The 26818-nt window shown below is 39.7% G+C and overlaps 4 protein-coding genes across 7 annotated transcripts in view; 1 reads left to right on the forward strand and 3 right to left on the reverse strand.

The window, feature by feature from the left end:
• Nucleotides 1–4180: 4180 nt before the first annotated feature.
• LOC116707085 (ependymin-like) lies at nt 4181–7033 on the reverse strand. 2 transcript variants are annotated; one of them, XM_032544243.1, is made up of 6 exons: nt 6774–7033; nt 6545–6579; nt 5925–6059; nt 5641–5833; nt 5424–5511; nt 4181–4374 (listed from the first exon to the last, which is right to left on the reverse strand). In XM_032544243.1, exons 1-6 carry the CDS (start codon nt 6838–6840, stop codon nt 4251–4253), a joined length of 642 nt encoding a protein of 213 aa, XP_032400134.1. In that variant the 5' UTR covers nt 6841–7033; the 3' UTR covers nt 4181–4250. The 2 variants fall into 2 exon arrangements, with proteins under 2 accessions (XP_032400134.1, XP_032400135.1); XM_032544244.1 differs by having other exon boundaries at nt 5424–5515; nt 5626–5833.
• A 436-nt stretch (nt 7034–7469) lies between these two features.
• On the reverse strand, nt 7470–10311 carry LOC116707084 (ependymin-2-like). The gene is made up of 6 exons (XM_032544242.1): nt 10097–10311; nt 9866–9900; nt 9611–9745; nt 8702–8888; nt 8522–8609; nt 7470–7962 (listed from the first exon to the last, which is right to left on the reverse strand). The coding sequence occupies exons 1-6, from the start codon at nt 10161–10163 to the stop codon at nt 7827–7829; spliced, it is 648 nt and encodes a 215-aa protein (XP_032400133.1). The 5' UTR covers nt 10164–10311; the 3' UTR covers nt 7470–7826.
• Nucleotides 10312–11357: 1046 nt separating this feature from the next.
• LOC116707055 (alpha-kinase 1) lies at nt 11358–21478 on the reverse strand. Of its 2 annotated transcripts, none has more exons than XM_032544196.1 (14): nt 21296–21478; nt 20022–20229; nt 18848–19002; nt 18565–18763; nt 17892–17951; nt 17702–17788; nt 17528–17604; nt 17313–17408; nt 17123–17227; nt 14464–16240; nt 13532–13679; nt 13290–13452; nt 12466–12652; nt 11358–12051 (listed from the first exon to the last, which is right to left on the reverse strand). In XM_032544196.1, the coding sequence occupies exons 2-14, from the start codon at nt 20134–20136 to the stop codon at nt 11840–11842; spliced, it is 3381 nt and encodes a 1126-aa protein (XP_032400087.1). In that variant the 5' UTR covers nt 20137–20229; nt 21296–21478; the 3' UTR covers nt 11358–11839. The 2 variants fall into 2 exon arrangements, with proteins under 2 accessions (XP_032400087.1, XP_032400088.1); XM_032544197.1 differs by having other exon boundaries at nt 21396–21457.
• Nucleotides 21479–22621: 1143 nt separating this feature from the next.
• LOC116707059 (RAS guanyl-releasing protein 2) overlaps nt 22622–26818 on the forward strand; it is a 46772-nt gene continuing 42575 nt past the window's right edge. For both annotated transcript variants that reach the window (XM_032544206.1, XM_032544207.1), the window contains exon 1: nt 22622–22957. The gene's annotated coding sequence lies outside the window, so the exon portion shown is untranslated. The remainder of the gene's footprint in view (nt 22958–26818) is intronic.

Here is a 26818-nt window from a genome sequence, read left to right on the forward strand (position 1 = left end):
TACAGCATGACGTCAACAAAAGTCATAATATGGTCATAAAAAAGTCATAGTACAACATGTCAAAAAAGTGATAAAAAAAAGTCCTACTATAGTATATCGAAAAAAGTCATAGTATATCTTCTTTCCTGGAACATACAAATGTCTCAGAACTAATCACAAGATTTGAACACACAACATTCAGTCATGCTTTGCTATCTAATCTGACACGCAGATACTATATTTCATCAAATTTGTCTATTTCCCTTTCTATATTGGACCTCAAAACCTATTGCACCCTATAAGATCCTTATCCCATTCTGTCTTTTAACCTTTCTCTTGTCCCCCTGAGCGATCTGAACCAACTGCTTTGCTTTGACTATTTGAAGTCTTCATTTCTGGAAAGCACGTTTCAAAATTGATTACACTCTGCAAGATTTGAACACACAATCTTTTATCCCCCCAGCATTATCTAACCTGATACAGAACTGGTATGGAGAAAAAAGTGTAATAGAATAGTACAGTGGGTTGAAAAAAGTCAATACCGGTAATTTTATAGTATGTCAGAAAAGTCATGAAAAAGTCATGGTATAGAATGGCGAAAAAGTCATAAAAAGGTCATAACATAGTATAACAAAATAAAGCCCTACTGTAGTATGTAAAACAAGTCAACAGAAAGGTTAAAGTATAGTATGATTATTGTACGCATGTCAAAAAAGAGATAAAAAGTCATAGTATAGTACATCAAAAACAGTTACATTATAGTATGTCGAAAAAAGTCAACAGAAAGGTCATAGTATAGTACAACAAAAAAATTGATATTTTTGTATGTCAAAAAAGGAGATAAAAAGTCATAGGATAGCAATTCGAAACAAGTCATAGTATAGTGTTTGAAAAAATGTCATAGTATAGTAAGGCAAGGCAAGGCAGCTTTATTTGTATAGCACATGTCAGCAACAGGGCAATTCAAAGTGCTTTACACAAAATCAGTTAAACAGATAAAACACAAGTACAAACAATTTAAAAATTATAAGCATATAAAACACATGAACAGACAGATAAAAACAAAATAGACACATAAAACACAAGAATAAAGTTACAGTGCAGCATAAGAAATTTAACACATCTACTGTTCCCCGCTTGGGGAAATTATGTCACTCAGTTCTGTCCCTGACACAAGAAAATATCAATGATATTTTTAGTTTTAGCTTATATCGGGCCCCTGGGGGCAGATTTTTCGTGCATTTTCCCCCAAACAGTGTCCCTCACCCCATTTCTTTCCCGGGCAAATGAAAAAAATCAAAGTATTTTTATTTTGCTTTTATCTGGCCCCCTGGAAAGCAGAATTTTTATTTTTATTTTTTAATCTGGCCCCCGGGCCCGCAATATTTTTACTTTTACTTAGTAGGTTTAAAAAGAACTGAAAAAAAGTCAAAGATATTATATCTTATAAAGTCTTCTTTCTTAAAAAATTGGTCTCAAAAAACCAAAAAATTTAAACTCAAACCTACGGGTTTTTCCATTTTTATTCTTTTCATCAGTTGGGCTACCCGACCTGTGCCCCAAAGGTATATTTTTTAAATCGTTTTTTTCTATTGCCTTTTTTTGGACCCTATAAGACCCAAAAAACCAAAACCCTTTCCAATTTAATCATCCCTTTGTCACCCCCCCTTTACGGGCCCAAATAGAACTTTATCATTTCCACTCACCCATCTAACTCAAACAAAAATCACTGCAAAAAACAAAAAAGAAAGTACGGTATTTTCCGGGAAAGGGAAAACTACCCAAACTACTCTTCTTTTTTTCTATTTGAATTTTTATTTCCGGGAACGCGGGCTAAAAATGGTTTAAATACCCCATTCATACCTTACCCACCCTCCTTACCCCCCCCTGAAAAAGAACGGGGAGCAAAAGAATTTTTCATGCATTTTAAGTAGGGGTTTAAAAAAAGGTCATAGTACAGTATTTGCCCAAAGTCATCAAATCATGATACCCATGAAAAAGACATTTAAAAAAAGGGTCCAAAGTGTTTATGAAAAAACCCCTTTCAAAAAAAGGTTCAGTTTTGTAGGTTGACAAACCCACAAAAAGTCAAAATACTTTTTGGTAAATAAGTCAAAAAAAATCTTGTGTGGAGGTCGAAAAGCCAAAACTTTTTGAAAAGTGCTAAAAAAAAAAAGGGCCTAGTGTCAAAAAAACGCAATATAAGTCATAGTGTGTATGCCCAAAAAAAAAAAGAGTTATTTTTTAAAAAAAAACCCCGGGTAAAAGCATGTTAAAAAAGCCTAAAAATGTCATATTATAGTATGTCAAAAAAAAAAAACCGTTTCGGATATGTTCATGAAAATTGAAAAAAAATCCCTATAGATTCAAAATTTTTTATAGCAAGTGAAAAAGTTTTAGCATAATGCCCTTTTTTTTTTAATAATTTTTCTAAAATTTTTTTACGACAGCTTAGATTTAATGGAGAGGGAGGGAATGATAAGCAGAAAAGGGCACTTTTTTTAAAATTAAAACAGAACAAAACCAGGATCCCCAAAAATACTTTTTTTAAATTTTTCTTCCCTTTTAAAACTTTTTTTTTTCCTTGCATGCGGTACTATGATTTTTTCAATTTTTTAACATCAAAACTAGACTTTTTTTTTACAACTATAGCTTCTGGGACTTTTTAAAAAAGTCAAAAATTTTTTTGTTAAAAAATCATAAAAAAAAAATTTTTATAGTTAAAAGCCCTGGTAAAAGTAGTTTGTAGGAGGAACGCAATTTTTAGAATTCCGACTGCAACACTACATTAACCATAATTCAGTCTTTAATCTTTCTCCCAAACTCGGGCTATTGACCTAACATAAGTCCGCTTTTTCTTTTTCTTCATATTTTCTTTTTTAATTCCTTCAACGTATTGTATTTTTAATTGCAGGTAAACTCAGTTCTTCAAGTACCAGTGAAGAAATTGACTGGCAACACCGCCCTCTTATGTTTAAATGAGTGTATTGCCTTTAAAAACCCTGTTGTGGAATTGTGGGAAACAAAAGAGACGTTGGCCTAGTGTACAAAAACAAGGTGGAAGCAAATAGTGAAACACAATGGAATACAAATAGAGTGGGGCTGCACTTGGTATGTACTTAAAATCTTTTCCAGCCTAAATATATTCACAAACATTTTCACCAGTTGTTCTCTCTTCAAATCTAATTTAAATGACATTGAGATTAAGGCAAAAGCCCTTGCACAACATCTAACTTATTTCATAACTTCAATCCCATATGAGCAAAATACAAGTTTTACTATTGTGTCGATATGAAGACCCATGCATTGACTAGATACATTGTTGTACAATATGCTACAACAAAATCTTTCAGAAATGTCTCATTCAAACAGCCGACACATGAAATATTTGAATTAACATGGTGTGGCATGGCATGGACGTGGTGTGGTGTGGCCTAATTTTTTCTCTGGGCTCGTTAATGACATTTTTGTGACTCATGACATGGATTTGTTTCCTGTTATTGCGCGACTTGTGTTAATGTGTGTTAATGTGTTTTAGAGTAGAGTGTGTAAGGTAAAACAGTAATAATAGTCTAAATGTACCATGCCTGTACAAGCCAGCTTCAAAATATCCAAACTATCGCTTTAACAATAAGAGGCAAAGCATGTTGGATGTTGTCCCTTATACTTGGATTTTATTTCATTTCTACTAGAGATATGTCCATCACAACACAAATGTATCCAATAGAAGCAGAGTGTATACACTTTCAGTTGTGATTGAGTATTACACATACTTATCTAACTTATAATGTTGGTACATGTCAGTGAACAAAATCCGGAATCAACATGATCGCCAACACTAATCCAGTCAGGTGTCTTTAAACATGTTCCAAACACTGTTCCAAGCCACAGAGACAGTCTGACTGTGAACTATTAACACATTGTCAACACAAGTATTCTTTTATCTTTACAGTAACTGTACTAGTTATATGTGAATATAAGGAGAAAGGATCTCAATTAGCAGATATTATTTGGCAAAAAAACCTCAAAAGCAAAAAAAATTGGCATTTACCCTGTATTGTACACATCTTTTCTCACTTCACCTGTATTTGTAAAAGATTACACACAACACACACGCACGCACGCACGCACGCACGCACGCACAAAAAAGAGAGTAATAAATTGTAGAATTGCTACACCAATGACTGCCACTAAACAAACGCAATGCAAAGAGTCCTATGCTGTACAGTAGCCATCCTCACAGTGCACTACATTTGTGAAATGATTCTATTCTAAAACAAGCTGAAGAAGCTCTCTGGTTCCTCTCCGTCCTCTTCCTCCAGCTGGGCGTGTTTACACATAGCTGGAATGAGGAGCTGTTGAGGGTCCGTCAGGCCGATGACATTGTTGAAGAAGCTGTAGGTGGGAAACAGGAAGAACACACAATGACATCATCCAGACAACAGCAATGGCTGCAATTTACATCCTGGAACACAGAGGCTGAATGTCTACAGATCCTACTGGGCAACACTGGGCAACTCACACAAACAATCCAGATTGATAAATATCACTACACTCTTCAATCATATCAACTTTTAACATAACTGCTGTACATATTGTCTGTGACTGTTTGTAATTGGCTGTATGTGTATTTTTTACTCTATACGGCTCCTTTTTGTTACACACTATATTCACATTAAAATGAATAAACAAAGCAAAATAGTACCACAGGTAAGAGGAAAAATATATACTTTTGATTTAGGGCTGAACCTTCGCTTTAACTTATACCTTTGATCATGGCTCAGAAGGCATGTGGTCAGTACCAATGTCATTGTGTGAGTAACGATGCTCCAAAGAAAAATTCCTTGTATGTGTCCTCATACCTGGCAAATAAAGCTGATTCTGATTCTGAGTAGTTCACAAAATATCAAAATAATTTCAAAATATATTTCCTGTAAGGCATGGGTCTCAAACTCGCGGCCCGGGGGCCAATTGCGGCCCGCGGGATGATATTTTGTGGCCCCCTACTTGACATCAAAGTTAAGTGTAAGTGCGGCCCGCGCATTCTGAAACTTTTTGTCATTGCGCATGTCACTTATGGGCTACCGTAGTAGTCTCCTGACAGCGGCGTAACGGTTGTCAAGCTAGCTAAGTACCCTTTGTGGCAAATGCCTGAGGTTTGACAATGTGATGTCTGTTGTTGTGAAATGCACCAACCATCAGATCTAGGGGTTTAAAGCACCGGCAGTTCCGCGCCCTTTTTTGAGGAAATTGAGGGTTTTTTTGGAATACTTGATGCGGCCCAGCCAAACCCAGACTCTACTTGCAGCGGCCCCCAAGTAAGTTGAGTTTGAGACCCCTGCTGTAAGGTCAATCAATTCTTTTCGGATTCCATTTTATGTATTTATTTTGAACAAGCTTCTGGTGAGAAATGTTACACTTTGTCATCATGTGCACACACTGACCTGGTCACCACCCATCCAGTTCTGTTGCTGTGAAACACAGTGCTGACAGGGACACATCCAAACTCTGTGACAGTGCTCATGTAGTTTGCTGCAGAAGCAGAAGTGGATCACATGAGAGCTGAAGCAGCACAACCAGATGAGCAGCTTCAGCTTCAACACAATGACAGACTGTCATGTGCTACAGTATTTTCTGTAGTGTATCTTCCTTGTACTGTACCTGGTTCTTTCTTCATGTGTAGCTCTCCCAACCAGGTGTTTACCAGGACTCCTTCCCCCGGTCCAGAGGAGCTGCCTAACACCACCTGTGCCAGCAGGGTCGAGTTCCTCGGGATGGCCAGCGGGTGGAAGTCTACACACAGTCTCTTCTTGCAACATGTGTGGTTCCTGTAGTTTATCTTATACATGACACGCTGTAAGACCAAATGGTATTATATTTACCATATATATTTATGTTGAACATGGCATCTACAAATGTCAATATCTTTGCTATGTTGTCATTACCTGTCTGTAGAGTAGAAGTACATCATGGTGGAAGGTCTTTTTGCCATAATGTCCAATCTCTCTGATGCGGATGCGCTCCCCCAGTGCGTCGTAGCTGTACTTGGCAAAGGCCATCAGCTTCTTACTCGGAGAGGACTTGGAAGATGATAAAAAAAAAATCTTATTACAGCGAGCATTGCTGTGGCTATGACCACATTAGTTTATACTATTTAAGGTAGTTTGGTGAGTTAAATATTTGTAATAGGAGGGAATGCAAGGGAATAGGGTAAAACATTTGTACTAACAGATATCATCATGATACATGGAACACAGTTGATTACTTACATTAGGACAATCATTTTTGTATTACAAGTTTTCTAAACTTTGGATGTTTATATGGGCAAATTAGGCATTTTCAAATGCTAACTTTAAGTCAATTTAGGAGAAATCTGCAGTTACAAATAGACAAAGTGTATTTAAATAGAAACAATTTAGATGCTGCAATCTGGATGCTTTTTCTCAAATAGTCTAAAAGAAGACATGTTATGGAAAAAAATACCCCCAAAATATTTGCCTGTGGTGTCTCCCTGTTTTGTCAGGAAGTTGAGTTTACACAGTTGTTTAAGGAAGTAAAAACTTACCACAGAGAGTTGTCCTGTCAGAAGTGCTGGGGATCCTGTTAAAATCAAAACAGTGTTTATAAATTGAGCATTTACATCACAACTGTACTAAACTCACAACGTAGTCATGTATTTACTTAAGTAATAAGTGTCAAAGCAAAAACAGACCAGCATGGTCAGTATTTATTTATCTGTCATTATTCAGTTCACAACTAGATAAACAAATAAAGTCAGTGTGTACAGTACTTACTGCATGGTCGTGGTTCCTGAGCCAGGCAGCCCACTGCCAGGCACACAAACAGGATCAGGGCTCTCATGTGGTCAGATGTGCTGTACGGTAGATACGCGTTCCTCTGCACACAGATGCAAATGCTGTGTGCTGCTGCTGCTTTCGTGCGCTCACTCCCTTATGTACAAGCTGGTCAAGGCTCCCAGTCTGCATCCACTGCCAGGTTTTCTTTCAGTTCTCAGCGTGTACACCCAACCTGTCAGTATAAAACAGAAAACATTAGGAACAACAAAGGAGTGTCACTGTGACTCAGCTAGTTTGAGATGTCATGCCATCTCCTTTCTCTCTTACAGTCCTTGCTATCTCTTTTTCAGTTGTAAATTTAGGTAAAAATAATAAAATTGACTTCCAGGAAAGGGAAGAGAGAATTTGGGTTCAAGAATTAAAAATTAACTTCTCTCATCACAAAAAAAGCTTTTTAACCACATGCAATGTATTAAAGTATCAACTTTAACAAGTTTTCTACAAATTCAGAACGCTTTCTTAAATCCTAAAGTCATGGTAATTCATTTTCCTGTTTTCACTGGGCACCTGGGAAATTGATAGTATGTAAGATGAAGATTCTTCCTATCATGCATCCTTTTTGCCCTACTAGTACAAAGTTGTTTATACAGTACATGTTGCCATTTATTACACACAGAGACAAGGTAAAGGGTATGCATTGGTTTATTGTTCTTATGTATTTATTGACAAAAATTACACATGGTCACACATCAGCATATTGATAGAAAGAGGGAGTTTTTTGGACCCATTGTCACTCTAAAAACAATCATAAATGAAGCTTTCTGTTGGGTAAAGAAATACTCTATGTGAAAAATAACCCCAAAAAAATAAAAGAAATTCAATATGGCAAATTCTGCAAAAATTAATCTGAGATGCTCGTCTCAAGATGCTTGGAAAAACACATTATTAGCAAGAGTAGGTGTGATGTATACCACCTAACAAAGCAGTGATTTAGTAGCGCCACTTGTTTAATGGCAAATTAATTTGTAAAGGAATGCTGTGCTGAAGGACTCAATGCTGTTTGAGGAACAAGCTAAAAAAGTCGACAGGCTCCTCCTCGCTGTCAGCATTCAGCTCTGCGTCCAGGCAGAAGTCTGGAGGGTTGAGCAGCCCGGGGTCGTCTATCCCAATGATGTTGTTGAAGAAGCTAGTGGACAGAAAGAGAGTGGCGTAACGATCACTTGTCCAGTTGCAAATATATTTTAGGTTTTTAAAACTGTCCCTTCTGCCCTACAGCACAGAGGTCTTCAACACTTTGAGACCAAAGACCCCTTAGCTGAAAGAGACGCAGCAGGGGACCCCTACTCCATATTGTTTAGAATTTAGTGGCATATTAAACTGGACCAGATAGATGAAAATGGATGTATAGATATTCATTATTTGTAAATCATGTTTTGATGATAAACATATTGGAAGTCACAGATAATCCTTAGGGTTAGTTGGATGTGTGGGTGGGTATACCTTATAATAAATCTATCATCATAACATGTCTATCATCCATTAAAATGACATGCTTTTTTTGTTTTCATGACTATCTTTGCTAATAATATGTCATAATTATGTCGATGTACTGCATATTTTCAGACACAGAAGCAAAATAAACTTTTCCAAAAATAATTTGCTCCCCCTTGCAGTAACTCTGAGGACCCCTTAGGGGCCCTGTTGAAGATCTCTGCTATAGCGTGTTGACGTGAATGTGAACTAACCTCGTCACCATCCATCCATACTGCTTAGTCTGGTACGCACTGCTCACAGGGATGCAACCAAATTCAGTGACTGTGCTCATGAACATTCCTGTAAGGTCAGAGAAGAACATGGGCATATTAATGTACTGGGTTGGATGAATAGACAGTTAAGGCAGTTGTAACCGTCCTATGTTCTCTGACCTGATTTGTCTGGCAGGTCTCCCGTCCAACTATTGACCAGGAGTCCTTGTCCAGGTCCAGACGAGCTGCCCAGAACAACCTGGCCCAGCAGAGAGGCATCTTTTGGGATTCCCATTGGCTGGAAGTCTACCTTCAGAGGCTTTTTCTGGCATGTACGGTTTACGTCATTGATCTCATACATGGTAGCCTAAGGGATCAAAGGTGGGGCAAAGGTATGACTTGATCATTTTGATTAATTTGTAGTTTTATATACAGCATAAATGTTTTTTTCTTTCTTTTCCATATATACTGTATATGCAGTATAACAATTTGCTGTGTTTAGTTAAAATAATACAAATAGTAACTTAATCAATTTTAGTCTTGAAATTTAAACTGAAGTTGGAAAAACAATGAGTGGCGTTACTGTTCTACAATTATTTTGTATTATTGTTATTGTTATTATAAATAGATAATTATATAATAATACATACTACATAACAATGCATCTAACATCTGCAGTTGTCCTGTTACATGAATATTTAAGCAGGCAAATCGGTGCATACACATGGTCAATATTTTGGTTTAAATATTTTGACCCAGACAGATAAATGTGATTATTGTGAACTTTATGAACATTAACGATTATGGTTTTATTGATGTGATAACCAAAGACCGCATAAAATGTTAACTCCCATAATAATTTAAGATTCGCTGCACCTCTTGACAGCAACTTGACAAAGGACAGTGTTGCTCCATTGTGTTGATTGAGAAGTTAAGGCGTATGAACAATAACATATTCAAAATCTGAATTTTTACTTCACACATACTGTGGATTTTTGTGATTTTTCTTTTACTTTTGACCTCTGATCAGGAGCGACTGCACTCCAAAACAAATATTTGGGCTGTTCATTACGTCACTGCTTCGGTCACCTCTTTGTAGAGCAGAAGAGCGTCAAAGTTGAATGACTTATTCTCGTAAGCGCCCAGCTCCATGATCCGGATCCGTTGTCCCATCGCATCGTACAGGTATTTGGCATAAGTCCACAGCTTTTCATTCTGTGTGGACTGGAGAAATATCACGTGTGAGTTTACATGTCCCTCTTTCACATACGTGTGCTGAGTGATTATGCTCAGGTCAGGCTTTATGATGCTCATATAACACACTCAGAAACAATAAACACTCACCACAGTGAGGGCTCCGCTCAGGAGAGGAGGACTTGCTGTGTTATGGAGAAAGATTTGTGAAATTATAAAACTGCATTATTTTTAAAAAGCACACATTTGACACATGCACAAATAAGCTTTATCACCTTATACTATACAATACAAATATTGAGAAAGCATAAAATGGCATTAGAAATGAGAAATCCTTTCCAACAATCACAATTCCGTTTCTCTTTCTGTGATTTTACTTACAGCATGGGTGAGGCTTCTGAGCCAGGCAGCCTGCCAGAAAGCACAGTAACAATATCAAGAGTCTCATACTTTTAGATTCCAAGCTCCCTTCTAAAACAGCCACAAACACTCTGGTGCTCGAGAGAGGATTCACTTCCTTATATAAACGAACACTGGGGCTCCAGGAGAAAGTCCAACTTCCGGGGTTTATTGTTAACCCTATTTTCTCAACAAAAAAAAAAAGTCATACTGTACATGTGAGTGAAAAGCTGCTGCAATCAGTTTCACTTAAAGATAAAAGAACATAAGACCCCTATTCTACTTTATGTTACTATAGGCTGGTTAAGGTTTTTCATGGAGGAGACAATTGTACAGAAGACTGTGTGTATAACTGTGTGTATAACTGGTAAATACCGAAAATACACAAGACGGCGAAAAAAAAACAATTCTCAGTGAAGTACATTCAGAACATTTACTTTTTGATTGCATGCATGTCGACAGTGAGGTTTATGCACAGTGGGTCAGGGGTAAAGAATGTTGTTTGTGAACCCAACAAACCTAAAAGTGGATTTTGTCACATGTGCTCTGTGAATGACATCACTGTCATATGATGTGAAGATGTGTGACTGCTGTAATCAGAGCACCTGCTCCATTGCCTTATTGGTTTACGCCATTGAGGGAGTGCAGTCATTATTCAACAAAATCAAAACTTCATACATTCACTATGTTGTTTCCCTTTTATATTTACACTTGCTTCTGAGAGTAAAAGTCAAGGTCATAAACTCTTGGCAACTTGCATCATGCAGTATTTACTGGATGTACTGTGTAACATACAGTACTTCATTCTTGTCAACACTGGCTACATGAAACTCTGTGTGTAATCTTATGCTGAGTCATACACCAGTGTGTAACAATAGATTTGAAGGGAAAAAAACAGAAGAACAGTAATTTGTTATCATAATTAGATATTTTGAATAAATGTTTGTCCATGACAAAGTTTAACAGGATTGACTGACCTTAACCGGATACAGCGGTCACCTGAATGGCTTAACTACATCCAGTACATTTAAAAAGTTATTTAAACATGTCTACAAGGTTATCTTCTACCTATAAAAGATTTTTGAAACAAAACCAAACACCTAACCCGAGGGTGTTACTAGGGCCATTGAAAAATCTACAAACCTTTCATTAAAGACAAGCTTCTCACTCAACCTGATCTTTCATGTAGAGTTATGAGACATGATGGATTATAAATACATTTTCAAAGCAAAACCCCCAATTATTTCTTTCATTATTTATTGTAGTGGAAACTAAACTGAACAAAAATGTAACTTGCCATTATGTGGCTGTAAATCTAAAAATGTTATTTGCCTAAGATTCTGTGGATAAAATATATATATATTATTTTTTACTTACTCAACTTTTTCAGGTACCTGACAAATCGGAAAAGTGAGTCTGAGGGTTAACCCTCTGGAGAAATAATGGCCAGATATGCCTATAATTTGAATGACATCCAAGTTTATTTTTATACATTTAGCACCCTAAAATAGAATGTATTTAAACTATATGCATACATTGTTTATTTAATATAATTAGAATGAAAGACACAGTACAGTGATTGTAACTGGGGTAACTTCAGCTAAATGTATGTAGTCCTTGAGTTTCAGAAACTTTCATCAATGCCTTGTTACTCATATGTAGTACTTTTTTCACTTATTTCGGAATTCAAACTCTCATCCATATCCACTCCACATCGACAACTCCTCAACGTTTCTGAGGCCGAACATTTGACTGTGTGACCACAGGAGGTAGCTTGAGCAGCTGGCAGATGCCATTGCACTCTGGTCCGTGTTGCTCCTCCAGGAAGTACCTGAGGCCTCGGGTAGCAAAGTTGGAGGGGCCTTTGGGGGTCCTGGTGGAGTGAATCTGGGGGTCGGTGAGGTAGATCAGCCCTTTGCCATTGGCTGTCACCCACCCTGAGAAAAAAAGGAAGGAGTAGTTCACAACTAAAACATACATACATACTATAATATATATATATTGCAATTTAATCTAAATTTGAATTGTGATTACACTTTTGTCCCCAAATGATCACAGAAAGAGTAAAAAAACACACATCACGTTATTTTGTCGTTTTCTGAATGAGAAAAAATACATTTCAGCCAAAGACACTGTCTCACACACACACACACACACACACACACACACACACACACACACACACACACACACCACACACACACACACACACACACACACACACACACACACACACACACCACACACACACACACACACACACACACACACACACACACACACACACACACACACACACACACCCACACACACACCACACACACAACACACACACACACACACACACACACCTTGCAAGTCTACAACAACTTCCTGGCACTCAGAGAGCAGGTAGGTGAAGTGTCCGAAGGCGAGGCCATATTCTGTAGCCTGGAAAGTCTTGTCCTTCTTTCCAGTGTTGTTGGTCAGTTTGACAAAGTCCCCAAGCATGTAGGGCTCCACTGTTACACAGCCGACAATCTCATTTCCATTCAGAATCTATTCACAAGCACAGAAAACAAGAGGGAAATCAGCAAATATGCAAAGCCTGTCTTTGTGCACCACTCATTAACATGGCTGAGTAATATACATTTCTCCAATGGCTTTATTATGTCTATACAAGTAAATTTAAAGACTTCTGTCACTACTCAAAAAGACTCATCAGAGCAAGTGTTGTTGTTTACATGGTGTTTAATTTAAAATGAGATCAAATTGATCAATGTAATCCAGAATATAAAGTCTTTTTGTGGGCCTGTTCATCCAGGGAAGTGTCCAGATACAATTAGGAGAATACTCAGCACTAAGATATTTGTACCTTAATCTCCCATTTTTCCTCTTTAAAAAGCTCACAATACATTACAGATGACTAACTCAAAAAATATTGGCTCCACTACAGTCATGAGATTAGGTTTCTAGCTGTAAACTGACAACTGGAGGGTGTATTGGGGTATTACATTCAAATTTAAAACAACCATGCTCCGAGGCTGCTTCCGGCTATCCTGCACTCACTACACTGTTTCTGACGTTGTGTAGTTGTGTAGAGGGTCCTATTAAAGTGGCATTTATGAAGGAAATCCTTTTATTTTAATGCAATATCTGATACATGCACTTTCCTTTCGATATGAGCTGGCCTCACCAGTAGTGCTTCCGAGGGAATGAAGAAGATCTGAGCCATGACTTCCTTGTCATAAAGACTCTTGTTGAATTCCGTCACATAGTACTGGGCTGTCATCTGTCTCTCCACATCTTTCAGGTGAAACTGGATCTCCTTTGGCTTTAAGTAATCTTTTCCAACATAACTAAGGCAAACCAGACACAGACAACATGAGATTTAAAGTAATTTTGCACATGTTGTGCCTCGACTGCGCGGCTGCATACCTGCTTAACCTCTCCTCTTGGTGTAAAAACTGCACCCATAATGCCGCTCTCTGCTTGCCCTGCATCCCCATCGGCTCCCCGATGTAAGCACACGTCTCCCTGGCTGTCCACAGTCCTGCGGCCTTGGAGAACTTCAAATGAAGAGCACCTAATTGGGATGACATTTACAGATGAATGCAATATTTCAGTCAGATCGACAATTGTGGAAGAAGTAATCAGATCAAATAACGTTACTTTGTAAAGTACTAATACAAGTACTAATACCACTCTGTAAAATTACTGTGTTACACGTAAAAGCCCTACATTATGTCCTACAAGTATCACCATGAAAATGTGTGAAAAAAATGAAGTAGTTAAAGCAGAATTGTTTAATCACCACTCAAGGTTTCTGCCTAAAAGGAAGTTTTCCCCCGCCACCAAATGCTTGCTCGTGGGAAATTGTTGGGTCTTTGTAAATGATAGATTGTGGTCTAGACCTACACAATCTTTAAGGTGTCTTGAGATAACTCCTGTTATGATTTGATACTATAAATAAAATTGAATTGAATTTGATCGGCTAATCATTTCAGGTGTTAGGGTAGGCATGCATATTATTGGGTAGTTTAATTAATAATATAACATATTTTATAAACTATGTATGTGTTTTGTGTGCAAAGTCCTTTTTTATAAAGTAACTTAAGCTGTCAGATTCATGTAGTGGAGTTAAAAGACAGAACAAATTCTCTCTGAAATGTAGCGGAGTAAAAGTAGAAAGAAAGACAAGTAAAGTACAGTACCTCACAATTGTAATTAAGTACGGTACTTGGCTAAATGTACTGTACTTAGTTACATTCCACCACTGCAGACTGACATCCCCCCCCCCCAGAGCCTCACTGCTAGCATGGCTAAAAGCATGAACTAGATGATATGGACACGTTTCAATTCAAACTTACTGTGCGTAGTTCTGTGCGTCTTGAGTTTGAATTGTGTCTGGTCACTGTGAAGTCTCTTCAGCAGACATTCATGGCAAACTCCAGCCAGTAGTGCTTGGAAATCCTGCTGTGACAACAAATACTGACTCTCGGGGACAACACTAGTTACAGCGCTGTGTTTAAGACAGCTGTAGCACAAGGGGTTCTTTATCTGAGGGACATTCACTTTTTCTGAAGAAGTAACATCACTGTGTTGGGGTCCACTCTGATGCTCCCCCAGCATCTCAAATGAACTCTCTGTGGAGGTTTCAGTGGAAGCACACTGCTCAGGTAGCTTTGGGTGTGGGGTTGCTAAAGTAGCAGGTTTTACGGGTATTGAGTCAACTTCAGTGTCAATATTTGGGTCAACATTGAGGCTATTCAGAGGTCTGAATTCCCATCCAGATGTGTGTTTTTTGTGTGTGGGATCATGAGCAGAATTATTGCTTTCAGAATCCAGCGTTTCCAAGAGGAAGAAACTTCCATCAGACTCTGCTGACTTGCTGCCTTGAACGCTTCCTGCTTCAAGGCTGCTTGGCTGAGATTTTCTTTTTGTGGGGGAGTTCAGGTCAGCTGAAAGTTTCTCCCACGACGACTGGGAACTGAAACTGTCACTGAGCGATGTTCTGAGAGCTAGCTGGGATAAGGATTGTGCTGCACCCTCAGCTGCTGACGTTTTCTGTGCCACACCAACGTCAGTCATCCAATCCTCCTCAGTGTCCAGTGTCTCTATTCCCGCTTGAATCACTTCAAACATCTCCAAATCAGGATTGGAGGAGGTAGTGGCAGGTATTGCAGAACTAAAGACTGTTTGGGAACCAACACCAGAGTTAAGACCATGTAAGCCTTGCTTCTTGTTTCCATCGGCGGATTGTAGCGCGCTGTCTGACCTGTCATTAACCTCAGTGGTCAGGCAGCTCTGATTACGTGCTTTTGCTTCACGTTCAACACCAATACTTCCCGTGATGCCACTGCTGCTGGGCCTGGGAGACCCAGAACTACTCAAGGAGAAATTCTGCCATGAAGAGCCAAGGTTATCTGTGCTGCCTAGAGTGGTACACAGGTCAGACATTTGAGGTGGGTGCACAGCAGGGGAACTTGAACCTCGCTGTTGTGGATCCTCTTCTTTGGGTGCCATTTTATGGGCTCCGGTGCTGCACTCTGTGTTGAGTGTACCAATGGTTGTCCCCAGTGCAGTTATACATAACCTCGCCTCACCTGTGTCGTCTTTGGTCCCTTTACAGTTTGTATTGGTTGTCTCACACAGTGACGCATGATACTTTTGGAATCTCTTCATAACCTTGGCGAAACCTTCAAGAGTGAAATTAACTGATGTGTCCTTGATGTTGCGGTAGCTGTCTGGGATGAAAGACCCTTTGTCTGAATTAAGGAAAGGCTCCACTCTCAACAGAAGCTTGACTTGTCCGACCAGATGCATGATTTCAGCACAGAGGCCGTCTTTGTCTTGGGTATCTGCATTGCAGTAATCGTAGAACTTCGCTAAAGCTTTTTGGCAAGCTTGAGTTGCCTTCGCCACAACCTCCTGAGGTGTGCCGAGCCATTTGTGAGCAACAGTGAGAGAATAGGCAGCCTTGAGGAAGGTGTGAAGCTCCTGCTGGCTGGTGACCAGCTCGCCCTCTGCTTTAGTGAGAAGGCCGATTGCAAACGCCTCTCTCGCCTGCAGGAGGAAAGACTGCCTTTCAGAGGCAGGGCACTCCACTGAGAAACTGTACGATAACAAGCAGGTCCCTTGGGTTGCCTGAAGAAAAAAAAGAAGTCAGAGAGAAGCAGAAGGATAATTAAAACAGCAATAAGTAAGATTTATTCCTCTTCAGAAGTGTCAGATTTGAAAAACACACTGATTTATGGTTGTGTCTGGATGGTAACTCAAGATTGACGAAAGTATTGCAAGATGGTTGTTAGGCATTGACCACAAATGGGTAAAGTCCCCCTTCATTTAAAAAAATGAATGTTCCTATGTTTATGTTCCCTTAAATTTCAGACCTAACATGACTTGTATCTGTGCACAGTTTGTCACTAGAAACTAGAGGTTTTCATATTCCTCTCCTGAAGGAGGAGATGTATATGCACTTCTCTGAAATCTGAGATTCAAACAAATCCCGGGCAAGCGTGATTAGGTACGTCAGTAATGTGCAAACCAATTGTCGTCTAAAATGGAAAACACTATTGGTTGGGGCAACGACTTCGACACAACCCAGCAAAGAAACCTGGAACCTCCAGTGCAGAGCGGACTGTTAGTAAAGAGATGGAAAACCCACCGTCATTGTAGCTGTCGGCCATTGCCAGTAACAAGCTAGCAAGCTAACAAACATAAACAAATAAAAGACGCTAACTACACTTAACATTACTGATTTTAGTGCACAGACTTCTCATCAGTCGGATTGACACTGGGATCAGACAGTAGTTGCAGATCATGAGTCCAGATCTAGATTTTTTACTTTTTATGTGGGAAAACCATGTTAAATTAAATATTAATCATAAGAGTATGTTTACATACACTTACAAAATATTTCTGGAGAAGGACTTTAAGGTAAGGATAGGTAGTCGGCAGTATAATCTAAGGTTGCCATCTAAACACCACCATGATTTATGTCAACAGTGAATCAATGGAACAACTCACCACATTGGTCAACACATAGAGTGAAGTGTACTGGCTGTAAACTACCGCCATCTTAGCTGCCTGAGCTGCTGAAAGAAGACGATGACTCCTGTCCCCAAGTAAAGACTGCTCCAAACAATCAGACACAAGACATTAGACAAGAAAATATACAAAGCCAATAGAAAAAAATACACATATCAGTTGGAGTTACCAAATCAATATCTGGATTAGTCCTAAAAGCGTGGAAGTCCTCTTCGTTCATAGAGACCAATATGTTGGCCAGTATGCCAAGAGAGGTTCCAATGCCCTACAACATACACAGACATGTAGCGCAGTGGTTTATAACAGTGTGTAAACTGGGTTGTGCATGTTTGCAAGCTCACAATATGGTCACTGTGATGACAATATTGTGGTTGTGGATTGAACCTTTTTATCAGGTTGAGGAAGTGTGTAGTAGCCAACCAGAGAGGCCCAGATTAGCTGTGCAGCCTCTAGCCACAGGCCTGCAACAGAGCACAAAACAGCCATAATATCTATGTGATATCAGCGGAGGAAGCTATTTTCTTTCTTTCTTTCTTTCTTTCAGGAAAAAGATCTTACCTAGCTTCTGCAAAATCATTCCACGTACTTGAACACTAACAGCCTGCACAAGAACCCTGTCACTCTCAGAGCGGTACACCCAACAACCTGCATGGGAAAACAATAGATTTGATTTTTTATTCAGCTTTTTAAAAAAACAACAGGATATATGTTTGTGATTTAAGGCAATTAGAATAACAATAGCACATACCTGTGGCCCCGCTATTGTTAATCAGACTGCTCAGTATGTATTCTGCTTTTTGTAGTTTGCCTGCCGGGATAAAGATTGTAATGTTTATCCAGCTCTGTATAACACAACAAAACATCAAAAATCTCTATAATGACAATGAGTAATGGCAACAAAGCCTTCTCACATATCCATGTTATGAGTATGCATCAACTAAAGAATGCCATTGTGTTCAATATTAGATAAATGAAAAATACATACATAAATTGGCCTATGACATTCTGTATGTATATCCTGAAATAAACAAGGTAATAAATATATAAATAAATGTAAATATATAGAAATGAGTCAATATAAAATCAATATATACAGTGTCATCTCATATATTGATGACATCATTTGTATATTTATGTTTGACTTTTATTTGTTTCAGGGGACTTATTTCATAATGTCACATTTATTTATTTCCCTCTCTATTTATATCCACTTCTTATCTTATATGTATCTCAAAGGCAATTTATATTTGTTTATGCTTGTATTTAATATGGAATAAAATGGCATTCCATAATGAACCACTATTATGTTCCAAAACAGTGATTAGCATGAAGTGTTACTCATCCGTTCACATTTATCAAGTGCCAGTAGGTCCCCATAAAACTAAGAAAAGTAATAAAGTACACTAAATGCCACACAATACCAGAGTTAACGTAGACTCTGGCCTGTCGTATGACCAGCTGGGGGGCCACGGGGGTGTCAGGGTGGCGCCTGTGGAGCAGCTTGGTGATCTTGAGCAGCCGCCTGGACTCGTCCGTCCAGTAGAGGAAGCGGTCCACTAGGAAGACCACCGCCAGTGCCGTGCGTGCCTCCTGAGCAGCAATGGAAGCCTTCAGAACAGCCTGGCAGCAGGGCAAACCGATTCAGTGAATATTCATTTTCAGTAACAGCACATAGAAACATTCACTTAGCCGTGTCTGTGTTACCAATAGCGAAGAGAGGTGTTTGCTGATGAGGTCACTAAGGTTGGTCTTGTCTTTGGCATTGAGCGACTCTTTATACTGCCACTTCTCTGGCACAAAGGGCCACTTCATTTCCGTTGCCTCCTGTAGGAGAGAAGCCAGTTCTGCACACAGCGAGTCTACAGGAAACAAGTGGAATTTTGTCAATCCAATTAAAGTGTGTGGCAGTGCAAAAAATAAACTGGTCAAATAATAATAAATAAATAAATACAACGGACAACACCTGATTAAAACCTTTTTGCAAAAGGGAATTATTTTTTCTTAAAGGTCCAGTGTGTTATGTGTTTACAAACTTGTCCTTTTTCATGAATATTCTCCACCACTATCAATTCCAAGTATTACTATTGGCTTGAAAGTTTACATTTCCATTTGTATGTACTGGGATAGACTCTCCACAGTCATGCGCCATCTTGAAATACGTTAGCCGGTGAGGGACATATAGGACATACTGCTCCACCTTTTGCGCTTTCACTGTCCCATGATAAACTCACAAGTGCTGCTAATCTGTAATGGGTATCGTTGTTTCCCGGCCCCGGCAAGTTTGAAGAAGGAAACATGGACGACCACATGGATTAAAAATGCAACTTTCAGGAACAGGAATCTTCTTCGCCCAGAAAAAGAAAAAGGATATTAAAAAGACCAAGAGACCGGCTTTTTGAAGCATGAAGGCTACCGTAGCTGTGATACGTCCTTTGAACTGCGTGGCGCGAGAGAGTTGATTGCGATATCCAGTATGATCTAGATGGGAGAAATCCCCCACACAGTGGACCTATAAAGCTCCACTAGAAACGTTTTATTGCTTCTTTTCAACTTTTCTATCCTTCCTTTGGTACAGATGTGCTACACTGTATGTGGGCACTGGGAAGGCAGAGGGACTGTGTTGTACAGAGTTTAGACGCACAGCATGCCCAAGTGAAAAGCATTAGCAAAACAAGAGGAAATCCCCTCAAATTCATGGCAACTCCACGAATGATTAAGCAATCATTTGTGCAGAATGCCCTCATTATCAACACAGACCAATATAAGTGGATTTTATGTAAGCGTAATTCCACAAACAAATCTCCTTACCCAAATCCCAATCTGACTTCCTTCCAGACACAAATGAAAATTGAACAAATATCACCATCTTGTGTCTGACCTGTGCATCTCCAGTAGTTGTGGCTCTCTGCCTCCGTGGGCTGGGTAGACTGATGAGCTGCTGCCACTGCTCCGAGGCACTCGTCCAGTAAACCCCCCACTTCCTGGCTGTCCATTCCGGTCAACAGATGTTGTAGCTGTCGCCCTGGGATGAAAGGATGTCCACTGTTCTTGGCCTCTTCACCCCCTGGCCCGTTCCTGTATTAAAGCTGTGTTGGGGGGGGGTTGCAATATTTGTTAAAGCCAAACTGTGTCAAACCATTCTGAAAGAAGTATGGTGGTGCTGCAGGGACGTCTTGGCCTAAAAATCCTATCCTACAGACTAAAGAAAAAAATCTCATTATATAGTGTGATTTTTGAGAGTACCCTATTAAAAATCAATGAAAATGAGAATAATGAAACAAAAATCATCATTGTGTCGTGAATCAAATTGCAGTAAGTCAAAATAATCACAAAATGATATATTTGTCATATTGTGCAGGTCTAATAAAAACCCATATCCAGTATGGATATGAGTAATGTCTTGTCATTGGACAGTAGCCTACACATGTGACGATGTGGCTGTATTCCCCTGAAACAATGTACCAGGTAATGAAAATCATTTTATGGTCCTTTAAGGGAGTTCCAATGTGTCTATTTAAACACCCTGAATACCCACACAGGTGTTTTTTAGTTTATGTGGCTGATTGCATGGACCTCTCTGAGGACTGTATGGGTGTGGTTAGACGAAGTGACTGGCATCTCCCGGAGTTCCCTGTTAGGGTTTTTGCACCTGTTATGGCAGCACAAATGACACCTTTATCAATCTTATTGGTATAAATAGTCTCTGACCATCAAACGTTCTGGCCCACCTTCAACCTAAGCCAAATCTAATCAACCAGAATAACTGAAACACCTGTGTGTGTGTGTGTGTGTGTGTGTGTGTGTGTGTGTGTGTGTGGTGTGTGTGTGTGTGTGTGTGTGTGTGTGTGTGTGTGTGTAGAGGCTTTAACAATGACTTTATAGTGAACCATAATTCCAGTTACTTCAATAAGTAGGCTTATACTTTTATGTACACTGATTTGTCAAAGTTATTCTAGACGTACCATAAAGAAAACACACAATATCATGAAGTATGATAAAGATGTAGCTTAAAATGTACGGATGTTTCGCCAAACACAAAGTATAGCTAGCTACTGTAGCCTACTTTGACAGTGAAAAACAAATCCAGAGACATTGCTCAACAGGAGTGGAAGTCAATGTTGTTTATGTCGTCGCATTTAAAATAACTCTTACCCCTTAAACGTTAAGCTTACATGACTCTCTGTCTCTTTCACTATGATGTCCGAATGAACATTTTCATTAAAGACTAATTAAACAATTAAACAGCAACTACCGCCTTCAAGATTCTCCTCGTCTTCCTGGTGGGGGAGTCCTACGTGGTGCTGCCTTCACATAACGTCGGAAATATCGCAATTCCAACTGGAGAGAGCTTGTTCCACGAGTCCTTGCACTCTTTAGTGATGACGTGATCACGGAATTTGAGGTTTCAGTAAGGTAGCGTGTGTTGTACAATAACAATGAACAAAAGTCGGTGTTATGATCGAATGAACTTTGTTAAATTATCTTAGCAATACACTCTGCATTCTATAAGCTATGTCTATAGTAATTACTCACTTAGGCCCGCATGACATGTCATTATAAAGAAAGCAAACCCTATTCTGTATACTACTAATAATAACAATAACTGAAATTGTAATTATATTCAATACTCATGGTTTTTATACAGTAAACATACAGTACGCTATTTTTATATAATTTTTATATTTACTGTTTTTACTTTATTACATATTAGATTTGTAAATTTGTAAACTAATTTGTATTATATTTTAATATGTCCCTAACATTTTCGTCTTACTTTTTTCTTTTATGGAGCCTCTTGGCATGCTTGTAACCATGTTCACACGTTTGTAGGCTACTTCTTGAATTTTAGGGTTATCACTCACTTAGTCTCGACAGTGATGCGGAGTGAGGTCACTAACGTAATCCCGCATGACCTGAACGCAACGTGTGACGTTATAAAGGGAGCAAACCCTATTCAAAAAATAAATGAAATGAACATAAATCAGCAGCAATACAACATATATTTTCTAGATTTGTCATGCCGTGTTGTACTTGGGGTACATTCATTATGATTATATGATTAACAAATGCATGCATTCCCCATTCTACCATTGCAGCAGCTGGCTGCCTCTTGTTTGCCTACTGAAATAATAATTTAAAACAATTTCGAAATGTATGAGGTGTATATGAAGGCAGCACAAACCTGGAAGTGTGGACATGTATGAGGTTATAAAGAAATTATCATAATTAAGACGCATTAATATCGCAGAGCGGTGGTTAACCATCTGCTGGATTGTCATGGTGTGCAATGGTGCGTAAGGAGCGCACACAACAAGCGCGTACAGCCTGTGGTGTTGCTGTGCTCCTACCAATAGGCGGGACTGTGGCTCTGCAGTTGGACTGTGAGCTGCACAGCTGGAACGTGAGCATACGGCTGGCACGCGGTCCAGCTGCGCGCAGCTGCTTCTCGTACACAAACACACACACACACACACACACACACACACACACACACACACATCACATCCACAAGTTGCTTCCGAGCGCGCCACGAGATGACTTTTGCGCACTGCAGGGTAAATGTGCCGTAAAAGAATACCCGCAGAGCTCATTCAGAGAAACGCCGAAGAGAGATCCGAGTGCATATCTTCTGATGAGTTTTTGGGGTTTCCATCATCGGAGCCTGTCTCCCTCCGCAGGACCCTGGTGTTCCCACTCCGTGGCCAAACAGGCGTTTTAAGTGTGATGTAACGCTTTTCATATCAGCAGCTCACTCCACAACTGTAACTACTGTCGCTTCCTCTCCCAGAGCATGGGACCCTTCAAACTCTAAAGGTAAGAAATGTGTCATAACGTGCATATTAGTAAGCTGAGGCCAGACATTGTTACGCATGGCGGGTTTCAGATGTCTTTCTTTTCTCGTCTGCTCAGGCACTTATATTGTGAAGGAACCAGGGTAATGTGGCGTGCTGTCTTTAAACTTAACTCCTTGATCATTTCATATATGTACCTACATTTACCTACTATCTACATGATTTTAAGTGTGTATTGTTGTATGCAACGATAGATTACAATCATGCAAGGACTTCTTGCACCATCAGCCACAGCAAAGTCAGAATTTCATGTTGACTCATTAGGGAGTCATGAGTGCGCTTTCTACTTTGTGTTGAAAAAAAGTACCCACGAGCTGTTGTGCTCAGACTTGCAGAAGACAGAAGTTGCATCAAACATCTGTCCATTATATCTACTAGCAGAACCCATGGAAATGACGGGTCACTGCACTTATTTTCAGGAAAAGGTGCATGAGTAGAGGAGGATGGAGGAACGCCTGCCCCTAAAATTAGATTGAGGGAGGGGCAGGATCTTTATCTTGCTTGATTGGGATATGAATGATGGTAAACAAAAGCCTGCTGGCATGCAACATTATGGCTTGAGCCATCTGGGAAGAGGAAGGGGATGGAGATGGAAGTTATGTTGCTGAGGTAGCCATCAAATGGCACTGACACAGAGCCTTGGTAGCCCAGCTAATAAAGATGTGAGGAGATTTGGCCTTAACTGGAGAGTAAAACCCTGGGGGATTCACTCCCAGCTCACTGTGACTCAGCCGTGGCTGCTGAATTAAACAAGCGAGAGGTCAGACGTACCTCACTTCCTTTATTTCCCTTCACCCAGCCAACTCATTACCAGGCTGCAGCTGTCTGACTGCAGTGATTCAAGGTGATGTGATTTTCTCCCACCGCCCTCAAAGCAGCGGGGATTACGAGGCATCCTTAAATGCTGATTACTTTCTCTGCCATGTCTTTGCTTGTACTTCACCCCTGCCTTATCCACCCATGCTGTGATGTCAGAGCAGAGGGATTTGACTTGGAAGCTGCCTCTCTGAACATTTGGAAGTCTTAGCAGCTGTAGTTTTGCAGACGATCACATCCTTGTGGGAGGCGAAAAAGCCACACTTTTTCAGTGTTGCTGATCTGGCCGGAGCTGCATGCTGCTGATTAACCGCTCCTTTTTTAAATATTGGACAAGCTTGCATTGTGTGCTCTTGTTCATCCACATCATCTGATTAAGAGGATGCAAATGTGGCAGCCATCCACAGCAACCATCATATTAGTTTGTCCAAAGTCCATTTTATAGGCCGTAGCTTATTTGGTTAGCAGTTACTTTAAAGTAACCTCTGATCTCATGTACCTAACAGGTGACGTAATACCTGAAAAAGAAAAAGAAATGATTACATGGATTAAATGTAGTTTCAGCATTGTGGTTAAATCAAGTAGACAACATTTAAAAAAAACACTCCCGCATCTTAATCTCTCCTTTCTCTCCTCCGTTGCCGCATTGCAATTACTTCAGGCCTCTGGAGCGGTCACCCTTGATATTCAGCATCACTTCCAGTCACTCCTCCACCTCAACCTGCAGCAGTGTTGCACTTATCATGAAAGCCAGCCATAATTGGATCCATTGTGCACGGCTGCTGCTTTATGCCAAAGAGACCAAAAACAACAAATTTGGGAGGAGAAGCATGGCAGAACAGAGTGACATAGTGAGGATGAGAACAAAACTCAATCAACACAGGAGAAGAAGCAAGCAAAAAAATAAAAAATAATTACAGAGAGTAGACAGGAGCTAAGCCAGACGTGTGTGCTTTATGTTTGCTCTCATTGGCGCGTACAGGCTAATGCACTTTCTGCCTCGGTCCGCTTTCTGCCTTCCATATCTCTTTTTTCATCATCTATCCTCCACAGTCCCTGTGATACACTCCTAGTTACCTGGATCAGCCTTTCTCACCTTACCTGCTAGGTTGCATTCACATCCAGCATTAGATCAAGTGACAACAGGAAGGTACTCAATAACTGTACTTGAGTTTTTATTACACATTAGTATTTGTTTTTCAGCTCCTACTATGTGAGCCCCGTCTCTTTGCGTAATGTAGAGTTTTTCCTGCCTGCCTTTACAGCGTGTAACGTTTGACAGCCATTCACAATCATAATTAGATCTTGGTAAAAGCATGTTGCATCCTTATTGCTCACTGATGCTGATAAGATTTGCTCCTTAGGAATTGAAATTTGGTACTCAATGACGTGCCTTTTTCAATACTTGATACTGAGGAGGCAATTCGGTCTGTGCCTTAAAAGTATTAAATTCGGCACCCAGCCCTAATTGTTGGCAGTTTTTTTAAAACTGATTTAAACACCAGAAAAGAGAATTTACAGACACGCAACATAGGCAGGGCTGGATCCTAAAACTAGGTTAATAAATTAGAGCTGCACAATATATTGTTTCTTTATCATCATTGGAATATCAACTCGTGCAATCAACACATCAAGAAAGGCTACATCATATCACAAACACAACTCCTACAAAGCTTTTTTTGTGTCAGTTGAAAGGGAATATGGATTGAAAACTGCACTTAAAAAATGTAGTTGTCATTTTGTTTTAGTGCTGCCTTTTACATTCAATTCCAAGTTCAATCGCTGTAAATTATTTCCTTTCATTTGTTTTAAATTCAACAAGCAATTTGTTGTATTTTAGCAGAATGCTGAAAGCAGCAGAACTGAAAACACTTTGATATTTGTTCATATATCGCGATGTACAGTATATATCGTTATCACGATATTCAAAGTTATCGCATGTCACATATATACCTCATATCATGCAGCCCTACAACAAATGATCTAATTGTGAGTGGATGTGACTTCTCTGAACGCAAACAGGTTCACTTTTAAACTTCCCCCAATGGTTGAGTCCAAAATAAATGGCCTAGTCATCTCTACTCTTTCTCTGTCCCTCGGTGGATCTTTCTGTTCCACAGTCACCTCTTCAGTTCCCATTAAAGGGCACAGACCCTGTACAATCTCAGCATGTCTATGCACCTCACCTTTAAAGGCATGGATAGAATGCAGACAAAAAAGAGTGGGAGAGAGGAGAGAGTGGAGGGGAAGGTAGCTGTTGAGGGAAAGTGTTGGACCTAAAGAGCTATAAATCAAGCTGTGGCTGGAATTAAATCAGTCAGGGGGAAATACAGTAGTGGATCAGGCTGGTGGGAGGGTGGATCGAAACTCCGTTGCTGCTGTATCTAAGCTAGTGTAGTGATTACTTAAGGCAGTGAATTAGCAGTGATGGTGATTGCATGGCTGTGATTAGTTAAGGTTTCAGTTGACTGGCAGCATTCTGTGCCACAGGTGTTAGGCGTGCCTCACTTTCAGAAGGGGAATCCGATTTGGTTTTGAGAACGCCTGTGGTGTACTGCACCTGCAATCAAAAATGTGCATTCATTTCCTCACTTTTGTTCTCATCAGTCTGTTTGCAGTCTGTTATCTCCCACACTTTTTATCTGAATGTGCATGAAGAATGGTGCAGGAAACTGTGGTGTTTGTGGTAGGCGTATAGACTGGTTTGCTCAGGGATGCAAGCTGTTTTAGGGAGATAGACATAAACAAGAACCAGCTGAGGCCAACACTGTTAAAGAAAGCTTGCAGGGGTGATGAAGAGGCTACTAGCACACACACATAACATGAAACTAGTTCATGACTGCTGTTTAAAACCACTGTATAGCTCAACAAACACCACCATGACAGGAAGGAGGAAATGAAGCAAATAAACACGGCAAAGAACAAATTAGCCTCTAGAGATGTATAGTATGTGCCCTGCAAAACACACACACCACACACACACACACACACACACACACACACACAC

This window comes from Etheostoma spectabile, chromosome 19, assembly GCF_008692095.1.
Source record: "Etheostoma spectabile isolate EspeVRDwgs_2016 chromosome 19, UIUC_Espe_1.0, whole genome shotgun sequence".
In the NCBI taxonomy this organism is placed as follows: domain Eukaryota; kingdom Metazoa; phylum Chordata; class Actinopteri; order Perciformes; family Percidae; genus Etheostoma; species Etheostoma spectabile.